General features: G+C 45.2%; 1 protein-coding gene across 6 annotated transcripts in view; it reads right to left on the bottom strand.

Annotated features, from left to right (window-relative positions):
* ADAM11 (ADAM metallopeptidase domain 11) overlaps positions 1–12835 on the bottom strand; it is a 147745-nt gene that overhangs the window by 14515 nt on the left and 120395 nt on the right. For all 6 annotated transcript variants that reach the window (XM_084857194.1, XM_084857198.1, XM_084857197.1 and 3 more), the window contains 5 exons: positions 12420–12500; positions 12021–12071; positions 8415–8478; positions 4482–4581; positions 4197–4316 (listed from right to left, as the gene is read on the bottom strand). In XM_084857194.1, the coding sequence (XP_084713320.1) occupies positions 4197–4316; positions 4482–4581; positions 8415–8478; positions 12021–12071; positions 12420–12500 (416 nt within the window). The remainder of the gene's footprint in view (positions 1–4196; positions 4317–4481; positions 4582–8414; positions 8479–12020; positions 12072–12419; positions 12501–12835) is intronic.

Genomic DNA, 12835 nt, shown 5'->3' with positions numbered 1-12835 from the left:
TTCATTGAATTCAACATCCTTTTCATCTACCCCTTTGCTTTTGGCTTTTTTGGCATTCATTATTCAAGCACACCTCCTTGTACATTCACTCTAAACCTGCTCAGCTGTTGATTCAGAAGAAAAGGTTTTAAAGCCTGTTCAGGAGGTCAGTGGTGCTTACTCCCAGAAAGCAAGCAAGCACTTTCCTGGCGGCAGCTGCCACATGCACGTACAAACGCGTGTGTGTGGCATACACGTACCAAAGACTTTTATTCCATTTGATGTCATTGGTGTGTGAGTGTGTGTGTGTGTGTGTGTGAGAGAGAGAGAGAGAGAGAGAGAGACTGCCTCTGAATGTGGAGGTTCCATTTTGCTGTCAAAAGAAGCAGGCATATATCAGCTTGCAATCTTAGCAAGCGGGGGCTGAAGGAGAAAGCAGGTGAGCTGTTTCAAAGATGAAAAACTCATCCCTCCTCTACTGAGTTTTGCAATCCACTTTAAAACAACTCATCATCATCACCATTTTCATTTTTGGAGGGAAGATTTGCCTCTATCACAGGCTCAGTGAGTTCCAGCTGCTCAACCCCACTCTGTTTAATGCTATTGGTGGATGTGAGAGAGGTATACTTTACTGCCACTGAACATGGAGATTCCATTTTTCTGTCAAAGTCACAGTGTGCAACCCTGATGAGTAGAATGGAGGGGAAAACAAAAAGACTAATTTTTAATTTTTTAAAAAAGAAATTGTATAGCTCCTTCCAAAAGCAGATACTTAAATTACCACCCTCTCATGGGTGACAGAGACAACAGAGGGGCACCTAGTATGAGATTACAAGCTTAGCAATTAGTGACTGTACAATAAAGCAAGTGAGTTTAAATCCATTAGCATTTAGCAGCATCTTTTTTTACACATACACACACACACAAAGGAAAAAGAGACAGCCTCCATGTTTAGAGGCAATATACCTGTGATTGCAGGAGAGAAGAAAATAATACTTTGAAATGTAGATGACCTTGACCCCCATCTTAATCTAGTAATCCTAAATTAGAAATCCCTGTTGCAATTATACAGTGGAACAGAGAAATCTTTTAACATTTACTGATTTGGAGAAAGAGAGAAAGGCCCAGTCTACACAGCCGATTTAGTGCAGAGTGAGAGCACATCAGAGTTGTTCATGACAGATGACGGTCTCACCAATAGCGCACCTTTTTTTCTTAAATGCAGGTCCCACGTGGTGTGCCCCATCCCCCTGTATTAAATCCTGGGCATGCCTCTGTGTCCTGGCTGTGACCAGGCAGTGACATGGTCAAGGGGTGGGGCTGCCCCTCTCCCGCCTCTCTTTTTCTCTATTCGCAGTAGGGCCTTTTGGATAAAGGCTTTCTTTGCACTTTGCACTACCTGCCGTTGCTTCCTCCTTTCATTATATTGCAGTACTGCTGTTTTCCCATTCATAATATGTAGCCTAGCACAGTAGCCGCTTTCCCCATTCACAGTATGCAGCCTGTTTTCCCCATTCAGAATAGCACAGTAGTGCTGTTTTCAAGAAGTCACAATAGCAAATTAACTGCTTTCCCCATTCGTGGTATGCTGTCTGTTTTTCCCATTCACAATAGTGCAGTATCTTTTAATCTTTCACAATATCCCAATGGTGGATGAGAGGGGAGAGATGTTGGGGGAGGTACAGGGGTTTAATTCAGCACTTCCAGTAAATTTCCCTGAGCAGAAAAGCATGGACAGGGATGGGAAACAAGCCTCTCTAATTTGCTGATAGGGGTGTACGGATTCCCCACCATCTGTTCCGGTGGGGAATCCGTGGGGGCGGGGGAGGCGATCCATTCCTCCCCCGCCCCGGAATCCCCCAGTGCGGTTCCGCTCCGCTCGGATTCCGGGGGGGGGGACTGGCTTAGGGGCGCTTACCTTCCCTCCTGCCAGCCGCCGCCATTCGCCTCCTCCCTGTCCCTGCCGATTGCCATGTCTTAAAAAAAAAAAGGCGATCAGGAGGATGTGCCCATAGACTTAAACACAAATAGAGTCATGAATCTTGCATATAAGTCTATGTGTCCGTAGGCTTATATGCAAGATTCACAGCTCTATTTTGCGTAAAAGTCTATGGGCACATGCATGACTCTATTTGCGTATGAGTCTATGGGCACATCCTCCCAATCGCTTTTTTTTTTTTTAAGACATGGCAATCCGCAGGGACAGGGAGGAGGGGAATGGCTCTGGCTGGCAAGAAGCAGACAAGTGCCATTCTGCCTCCAGTCCTCCTGGAGCGGAGGTAAGTGGTCCTGATCCACTGTGGATTCCTGAGGCTGGATTCCTTGAAATCCAGCCTCATTTGAATCCACAGTGGATTTCTCTGACATCCCTATTTGCTGAGCAGCACCTACGGGGTTGATGATGTTCAGTTCTACTCCATCCACCTAACCCTGAAGTAGGGGTTTTCAAGTGCTGTGTGAGCCGTGAAAGCAGGTTTTTAGGTTTCTTGCTTTGTGTGCCTCTGACAGACCAAAGCAATTTCATGATGTCCGGATATAACCAGAAAGTGTTTCTCATTCCGCTGCATAATCTAAATGGGTGAAGCAGCTACTGCGCTATTGTGAATGACTGAAATACCACTACTATGCTTTTATGAATGGGAAAAGAGGCTAAATATTGTGAATGGGAAAGCAGCCCTACTATGAATGGGGGAAAAGAGGGAAGGGGGGGGAAGGGGGGAAGGGGGTGGCCCCACCCCTTGACCAGTTCACTGCCAGGTCACAGAAATAGGCAGGGGGAAGGGCACACTGCAGCGCAACCATGTAGGAGCCGCATCTAAGGAAAAATGCACTAAAAGGACTTCCTAAAAATGCGCCTTTTCCAGAGGGAAGCTGTGGGGTTGCTGCAGACTGGCAAGAGCGTCATCTGTTGCGAACGACCCTGACGGACTCTTGCTCCACATCAAATCAGCTGTGTAGATTGGGCCCAAGGGCTACTGGGAGATTGCACCCCACCTACCACCCGGGAAGAACTTCATGGCAAGAGGAAGCCAAGACTCGTCCCTCAGCCAGAGAAAAAGCAGCTTTTGTTTCCCCAGCCCCTATCAGAAAGAATACTCAGCTTCAACTGCTAGTTGCCCTGGGACTGCAGGACCAAATGGAAGCATGGTCTTCCCCGCCCCCACCCCTCCACCCGAGAATTAGACCGCCCGAGATGGGCAGTGCGTGTTTTGGATTATTACAACATGTTGCTTGTAAGCTGCATTGAGAATCATTTAATCGACAGACAGGGTATAAATCTTCAAAATAAAGTTGGGTTTAAAACTGCTGCTGTTTTTAGCTTGAAATTGGATTGTTTTATGTGTAATTTGGTGGGAAGGTGGGAGCCTAAAAAAGGCTCTGGCAGTTCCAATGTCTGCTGTTGATGGCAAGAAAGAGCCATGAGGGCTCCAAGCATTGTTTCTGCTAATGGACCTACAGACTAGCACTGTGTGTCTGGGAGCCTGCCTCCTCCCCCACACTGCCTTCCCCAACCTGGTGTCCTCCAGAAGTTGTTGATCTCCCTGACTGACCATGCTGCCAGGGGCTGATGGGAGTTGTAGTCCAAAGCATCAGGGGGGCACTGGTTTTGGGGAGGCCTGCTTACATATTTGAAAACAAGCAGATATCACAAAAGCACAGTCAGTTTCCACTACTCTTTCCTCACAAGGAAACTGACCCTGTAGTGGTTGTCCCTAAAACTTCCTACTGCTCTAGAAGTGGGGGGAGCTACAGAAGCCAAACATTTGCTACCTGAGACTATTTAGTTGGTAGGTGAACATCTAGTTGATCCTACTTCTAGATTTCAAAGGTTCTTCTTTATTAGAAAACAGTGGGTTCAATTCAAATGTAACATATTTGGGCTTGGATCACCCCCCTCACCATTAAAAAGTGTATGTGTGTGTGTATATATATATATATGTATGTATGTATATACGTGTGTGTGTACATACATACATACATACAAAGATATCTTAACCATATGGAAAAGTGGGGTGAAGAATATGTTTAGGGGACATGATCCTACACTACTGTAGAGTGAGAAAGAATCTGCAGGCCAGATTTTTTTTGGGGGGGGGGTGTTTCTTCATTATCCACAAATCTTCCTGTCTTTATGCCCCAGATACATTCTTCAGAAGGTTGGCATGCCAGAGAGACAGAGAAACGACGAGGGATATAGAGTGCAAGATCCCACTAACCTGCAGTCAACATAACGCTTCTGGTGGTAGAAAGTCATTGTGGTGATTTCTCCGAGAACTTCACCGACACGTGGAGAACCTGTCACGTTGGCACAGAGGAGGTATCCACACAGCACATCCCTGAGGGCAGGGGGAGGAGAGACCCATACAGCATAAGAAGAGGTTGGATTCTACACCAGTTTACTGGTTGCAACACTGTGGCCACTTGCCTCTGTGGTCTGGTGCAGTGCATTGTAGGAAGGGAATACCGTGCATTATGAGACAGGGAGAAACTAGATTACTCACTGCTTGATACATGGTACCCAGCGGTGCCCTTCACGCCCACAGTTCCCTCGTTCAGTACCTTCGACATTCAGTTTCTCATAGCACAACCTTTCAGCTGAAGCTTGAGTCCCAGAGAAGCAAGAGAGACAGACAGTAAGGGCAGGCCAAAGAACAAAAAAAAACCACACTCCTCCACACCCTGAGCCCGGCAAGCTTTACATTCCCAGACAGAACTAGTAGTTTGTCCAGCCAGCTGCTTTGAAATGAACTCTGGTGAAAGCACATAAAAATGAGGGATGGAGATGCTTCCTGGTTGGGCTTTCCTGGGACCAAACATTCCTTTCAAGAGACGTGTGCTCTATAAAGGCTTTGCAACGAATAGAGTGTAATCTACCCTTGGTCAGCAGGTGATACTGGCACTCTCAGAGGCTGGGGGAGGAACTCCATTCCGTCTGTTGGTTTGCCATTGTGCCGCCCGCTGGGACATCCCTCCGCCAGCCTGGGGTGTGGAAGGCAGTTCTTTGCCAGGCCCCAGATGGGTGAGAATTTTGGATTTAGAAACAAGCGAGCAGCAAATGTTTGTGTTATTATTACAAATAAATCATATCTGCATTAAAAAGGCGAGGCGAGAGTGGGAAATGAGTCCAAAATGTGTCCACCAATTTTTACTTTTGGGGAGGCAAATTTTCTGAACTGAATGGTCCAGAGTTGGATACAGTTATGAAGTTATATTTTGGTACCTAGCCTGACTTTTTATTGGTTTATAAGCCTCTCCAGAAGCCTTTTTGGCTGAAGAACAGGATAAAAATGGCTTCAAATAAATAATTAATACAGAGTACTGTCTTGTTCACCGAGGTCAACAAAATACTTTCTCCCTCCTCACTTCCGGGGAGGGGGGGACATGGGGGGGGCTACCACAGCTGGAAGGGAAAGGGCATTGAGTTATGTCCCAATTCAACTTTTCATCACTTTATTTGATGAGCAAGACTGCAATTTATTCCTAGTTGGATTATCTAATGATCTCCGAGGATTGGCTGTTGTTGTTTTCGTCTCCTTCTCTGTTGTCATTTGTATTGGGCAGTGTGTTTGTGTGTGTGTGTCTTTCTTCCCTCACATGCATGCAGCTTGAGTCATTCAGAGCCATTTGTCTCCTTGGGTGTCTTTGGTTCATGCATTCACTCTCTGCTTGTGGGAAGCTGTGATCTGGATTGTGGGAAGCTGTGATCTGCAAACACTGAACAAAGGGGGAGTGATCTGAGATGGTAGTGGCCGACCCTGCCATTAGGCAAAGACCTGGACTAAGGTCTTCCAAATTTACAATTCCATTGTGAGCATTCTGAGGTCATCTTGTCACAAAGCCACACTGCAAATCAGTGCCAGTTTCAGTGAGCAATCAACCTGAGGAGAACCACTTGAGAGACTGTGAACGGCAACAGCTTTAAGCTCTGGTGTCTTGTTATGAAACTGCCCAGTTATCAGGATCTTCAGGAGAGGCTCTCTTGTGGGTACCACTGCCTGCCGAGGCTCATTTGCCAGGCACCCGCGAAAGGGCCTCCTCCTGCATTACTCCCAAACTGTGGAATGTGCTCCTTCAAGAACTACAATTGGCCTCTAGTCCCTTGACTTTTAGAAAGGGTCTGAAGACTAGCGTTTTTATTCTGGCCTTTTAAATTATGTAGTTATCTTAATGTTTTAATGTTTTGTGTTTTATCATTTTATGCTTTTATTGTTTTAAATTGTTGTGCGCTGCCTTGATGGCTTTTTAGCAAATACAGGGATATATAAATATTAATAACTAAATGGATAATTTCTTTTAATTATTTTTCCAATTCCTTGAAATGTTGCAAAGTCCTTGTCCCCTTCTCTTAGCTTGGCACTGGAGTAATCAGGGTGAAGATGTGAGAAGGAATCAGAGCTGTACACAGACATTCCGAGAGAGATTGGCTGAGCATCACTGAGAATCAGGCCTATCGTTGGATGATTTTTGAAGACAATCCCTCCCTCCCCTGAGCCATTCCTTCTCTCTGGATTAAATAGCTTCCTTTCTTTGTGAACATCTCTTGGGGATGGCAATGAAAGGGAAGGCTGATCAAGGCATGGCTATCCACTGACTAGTGATCTTCTGGTGCTGAACCCTCATGAGCCTCAACCCTTGTCACAGCCTCAAGATCGTCTAACACTGTCCCCACAGACTCAAACAATTAACCACCTCCAGCTGAGGCTGCCAGGTCTGGGGCTGAAACAATCCATTCCCCCCACCCATCTTTCCCACCTGCTGTAGCAAGCAGGACTTTTAGTTATGGCCCACTGTCAGTGAGAGAGAACAATGGGCCAATGGAATAAATATCGAGATGGGAGACAATACATCCTCCCTGCCCTGTTGCATGTTTTTAAGCTAGAGGTCTGGAGCTGGAAACTCGATTTCCAGCTGCCACCATACACCACCCACTGATGTTTCTGGGCATATGATGTCCTATGAATTCAAGCTTCACTACAACATCCATAACATACCTAAGGACGGTTATTATTATTACTAGTAGTAGTAGTATTACTATTTGCATTTCTATACCGCCCCATACCTGAAGCTCTCTGGGCGGTTTACAGAACTTAAAACGTTAAATACAATATAAAAAATTTAAACGCCATTTACAAAAAAGCACATAAAAGCACACATACAATATACACTATCAGTCATAACTAAAGACACATTCAGGAACTATTAAAACTCATCACATGCTGCCAAATGCCTGGGAAAAGAGACAGGTCTTAACCTGGCACCTAAAAGATAATAATGTTGGCCTCAGGCGGACCACATCAGAGAGCTTGTTTCACAGATGGGGGGCCACCACTGAGAAGGCCCTCTCCTTTGTCGCTGCCTTCAGAGCTTCCCTGGGAGGAGGCACTCGGAGGAGGGCCTTAGACACTGAACGTAGTATATGGGTAGGTTCATTTCAGGAGAGGCGTGCCCTCAGGTATTGCGGTCCCAAGCTGTATAAGGCTTTGTGGGTTAAAACCAGCACCTTGAATTGAGCTCAGAAGCATATAGGCAGCCAGTGCAAGCGGGCCAGGGTCGGTCTTATACCTTCTGGTCCCTGTTAGCAATCTGGCTGCTGCATTTTGCACAAGCTGCAGCTTCCAAACTGTCTTCAAAGGCAGCCCCACGAAGAATGCAGTAATCTAATTTGGAGATTACCAGAACATACACAACTGAAGCCAGGTTATCCCTGTCCACATAGGGGTGTAGGGCCACCAACCAAAGTTGGTAGAAGGCACTCCATGCCACTGAGGCCACCTGAGCCTCAGTGCCACAAAGATGGTTCCAGGAAGACCCCCAAGCTACGGACCTGCTCCTTCAGGGGGAGTGCAGCCCCATCCAGAACAGGTTGAACATCCATCCGGTCAGCAGAACCACCCACCAACAGCATCTCAGTCTTGTCTGGATTGTGTTTCAGTTTATTAGCCCTCATACAGTCCATTGGTGCAGACAGGCACTGATTCAGCACATCCACAGCCTCACCTGAAGAAGATGAAAAGGAGAAATAGAGCTGCGTGTCATCAGCATACTGATGGCAACACACTCCCAAACTCTGGATGACCACACTCAGTGGTTTCATGTAGATGTTGAACAGCATGGGCGACAAAACTGACCCTTGTAGAACCCCATATTGGAGAATCCACAGGGCTGAGCAGTGTTCCCCAGGCACCACCTTCTGGAGGCGACCCTCCAAGTAGGAGTAAAACCACTGCAATGCAGTGCCTCCACTCCCAGCTCAGAGAGCTGTCCTGGAAGGATACCGTGGTTGATGGTATTGAAAGCCACCGAGAGATCAAGGAGAATCAACAGGGTCACACTCCCCTGTCTTTCTTCCGACATAGGTCATCATACAGGGCGACCAAGGCTGTTTCTGTGCCCAAACCTGGCCCGAACCCCGAATGACAAAGCACACCACTTACCACGTCCCCACAACACGTTGCACTGGCGGTCTCTAGTTTTACAACGGCCTCCATAACACCGGCCCTGAAGAGCACAAAATGGGATTTGTTAAGAGGGTTGCACAAGGCCCTCACTGATGAACCTATTTGTGGGGTCTAGGAATGCAGATTCAGCTTCTCTGATCTCTACAGTACTAAGGTAGGCAGGGGACCAAATTCCACTTTGGAAATTGTCTTGGGGCTGCACTCCAGCAGCTGGTGGGGCTAAGGGCGCCGGGCGGGGGTGGGGTGGGGGCTTGGCATGGTGAAAGCGAAATGTGGCACTGGGGGAACTTTGCATCAATTTGGATATTTTCCCACAAAGCATGCAAAGCACAGCTCAGTTCTATGGATGCCTACTCCTTACAGGATTGGTTTGAATACCTTTAAATGTTAAATGTATTTAAAGAGCAGGTATTTAAAGTTCAAATATTCTTTAAAGAGCAGGGTATTTAAAGCTTATATGCCGTTACATCCCCCTTATCTCTAATCACAACGGGGTTTCCCTGCATTGTGGTAAAAAAAGGCTGTATTTCTTCAGTGCTCAGCAAGGAAATACCAGCTCTTATCTCTGATCAGTGATCAGAGATAAGAGCTGGGGTTTCCTGCCCTGGGTTGGAGAGAGAAGGGTAGAGATGTAAAATTTCCAGAAATTTTGAAGCCATGGAAAAAAACCATTTCCCCCCCAGGAAAAGTCAGAAATTTGGGGGGAAATGGAAAAATACGCAATATTGCTCTCTTTTTTTAGCGTAATTTACAGATCGAGTCACTTTGTTGCTTTAGGACAGCCTTCCCCACCCTGGTGACCTTCAGATGTTTTGGACTTCGGTTCACATCAGTCCCAGGCAGCATGGCCAATGGTCAAGAATGCTGGGTATTGGAGTTCAAAACATCTGGAGGGCACCAGGTTGGGGGAAGACTGCCTTAGGAACACAAATTATATTATGCATAGCTTCATTTGCTCATAAAAGTATCATTACAATTAGAAAACAAACTTTAAAAAGTAAACTCAGTAAGTTTGTAATTATTATCTGAATAGACTATACAGTCTGAACAAACCATCTGTCAGGGATGCTCTGACTTAGATTCCTGCAATGAGCAGGGGATTAGACTTGATGGTCTTACAGGGCCCTTCCAACCCTACTATTCTATGATTGTACGATTCTATACCTTTAAATTTAATATACCAAACATGATAATTTTATGAGCAAATGAAGTGATACATATTTTAGGTTCCTATTTTATGTCTGACCAGAGGGAACTTTAGCAAGTAGTCCCTGATACATGTGAATCATCTTAGAAGCCAGAAGAAGCACGAAGAACTGGAGGCAGAGGAAGACTGGTGTACAGCATCTGTTCCTGCTTGTAAGGAAGTTTAGGAAAATTCCTAAGCTGGTTCCTGTTTGTGAGGTGGAGTTTAGGGAAATCTGGTCTGAAGGAAAAGCTATTGAGATTTCATTTAACTGGGAAAGACTTGGCTTAGGAATAGTAAGCAAACATATTTAATTTAAGAACCTTTAAGCAATCTCAACTTATGTTTGAAGAGTGACATTTTATTCACTTCTGTAAATAATTTCTGTTAATGAACATCTTAATTTGTTCATTTTGAAAGGTTGTCTCCAGTGGTGGTGTCAATAATTGCTTAGGGATTGCTTTTTGGTTTTAATTTTTGTGAACTGCCCAGAGAGCTTCGGCTATTGGGCAGTATAGGAATGAATGACTGAATGAATGAATATTATATTATATTATATTAAGCAGTACAGAAGTATCACAAAAAATAATAATCACAAACAAACAAATCCTATGCCTATGCCATAGGAACCAGGCTACTCAGTTCCTTTTAAGTATAGAAAGTTAAAAGTGCTAGGGGCAGCAGTTAAAAGGTTTTACAGCTGAGGCAGCATTCCTTACTGGTGAAGTCTAATTAACCATTAAAAAATTGTAGCAGTGTGTTCTGTAGACCCAAGCCTCAAAGTTAATTATTTAAAAAAGAAACATAGATGGGATATTAAAAAAAAAAGAAAAGAAACATAGATGGGATAACCAACATGCTGTTCTGTTACATCTGGTGGCAGTAGCAGTCTTTCTTTCACATGTGGGTTTTAGATTAGAACTACATTTACTGCTACAGCATCTAACCAGAACAACCCCAGAATTACAGGACTCAACAGAATAAAACTCAAACTGTCAAGAATGCACATTTTCTTCCATTTTATGATATGGTGATTACTCACATGTTGGGAAACTGAGCATGACCCGAAGCATCCCTAAATGTCTATCAGTAAGAAAAACATTAGATCAATCATTTTAATAAGGAAAGGAAGAAATAACTATGCTGGGAATCTTACAGAGAGGATTAAAAAAAAAACATTTCCCCCCATGGCTTCATTATTTCTTGAGTGCTGTTTTTCTGGGTAGAAAGGTGGGGTACAAATCAAATAAATACATTTCCAGAAATTTTACATCTCTTAGGGCGCAATCCTATGCATCTTTAGACAGAAAAAATTCCTACAACTCCCAGCATTCCCCAGCCAACCATGTTTCTGTCTAAACATGCATAGGATTGCAACCTTAGTCTTCCTATAAAAGTCTTCTTACATAGTTTTTAGAAATCATTTTGGGGGGAATAAAGCCTAGGTGACAATATAAGACAACAACCTTTTCTTAAATATTTTATTCATGATTCTGTAAGAAAATATTTCATAATCGTAAGCTGTTCAGCTTTTCGGAGGGGGAACACATCCTCGGAAAAAAATGGGGGGGAAACAGTTTTCCCCCAATTTGGGTTTCCCCCCCCAGGCCTTCACATCTTTAGAAAAGGGTTGGGGCTCATGGAAGAAGCTTGCAGACTAGTTGGGGAACCCTTGCTGGCTGGAGTTTCCCCATCCCTGCATTAACCATTAGGCTAGCCAAATTGGGTCCTTTGCTCACTGAGATCAAACTAGAATTTTCCCAAGGTGTTCGTTTCACCATATTTGGAGTAAATAGAAGAATGAAAGTTCCTTCATCATAGTTATGGTGGCCGGAAGACAGAGCCCGAGTTCTCCGACGGAGGAAATGTTAACACCCTGGTAGCCTAGCCAGCATGAGGATCTCATTATTTTCAGGAACAGGATGGACACAAAGAACTGTGTGCGTGCACACGCGGACACACTGCTCAGCTTTGTCTGTGAATGTAACTGTCCCACATAATCTGCATCATGCTTAGGGGACTTTACTCATCACACACTTGAGGGGGCTCCATCAGTACTCTGAGAAGGCTCCTGTATCTTCTGGAGAAGCTTAAAAAGGAAGATTTCATCAAGGGTGACATTCCTCATGGCAGTGCTGTAGTGATGGGAGAAACTGTGCCTGCTGGAATTTTCACCTTCTTAAAGGTGCAGAAGGCTACTCCGGATGTGGACCTGGCAGCTCAATGTGTACTTATGTCCTGCCTGCCACTGCTTGCTTTCCTGCCCTGATCCTGACTCTTACTTGGATCTATATAGGCTGCTGCAACTGTGTTGGTACAGTTACGCCTACCAGTGGTTGCAATGCCAGAGATTCTAGCTATGGTCCTTGAGTGTGAAGGTGAGATAACAACCTTACCTGCTCATTGTCGCAAAGGTAGCCATCCTGCTTGTGCAAATTGGGTGGACACTAGAGAGAGAAAATGCACACACATATATGGGGTGGGGGTGGGGGAGAGAGAAAGAGAATATTATGCTGGACAGAACAAGATAACCACAGCTCCCTTGAAGAACAGCTGAATTAACCGCAGCCAGTTCTCTACATACCTTGGATTAAGGGATGGAGAGGGAGGGGCTTTCTGACAGGTTTTGGCCCTCACATCTCTAATTTTAGAAATTAAAGCCCTGGGGAATCACATCTTGGAGGGAGACCCATCTGCAACGGCACTCAGGAGCCACCAAAAACTGGATTCTTTGACCAGGACTTTAGAGTGCTTCTCTCTTCTCCCCATAACCAAATCTCTGACTTGCAACTCACCTGACTAGAGTCACCAGTGCAGGTTTCAGGGATGTCACACTCATTCACAGCTTCTCGGCAGGTGACGCCCCGTGGCTCATACTGCAGAGTGAAAGATGGAAGAGAAGCAGGGGAGTAGTTTAAAATTGGCTGGTGAGGGAAGGAGCCAGGCAGAAAGAACCCACAGGTGTAAGACATGAGGAGCGGTCAGGTTTCACAACCTACTCCAACTTTCCCTCCCCTACCTTTGTCAGTGCAGAAAGCGATGAGAATTATCATTCCCACTGCTGTACAAGGAGAAGCAGGGCTTGTTGCCATTTATGTTCTTAGCTTTCTCACCTTCCTTCATTCGACAGAGGAAAGCAACAGAGAGAGCATGGACTGGCAACTCTCTGGGACTCCACAGAATCCATTTGACAGATGAGGGGCAGGCAGTT

The sequence above is a fragment of the Heloderma suspectum genome, chromosome 5 (assembly GCF_057233095.1).
Source record: "Heloderma suspectum isolate Gila_16-S chromosome 5, 16-S_ref, whole genome shotgun sequence".
Classification (NCBI taxonomy): Eukaryota; Metazoa; Chordata; class Lepidosauria; order Squamata; family Helodermatidae; genus Heloderma; species Heloderma suspectum.
This window is presented reverse-complemented; position numbering and strand designations above follow the sequence as displayed.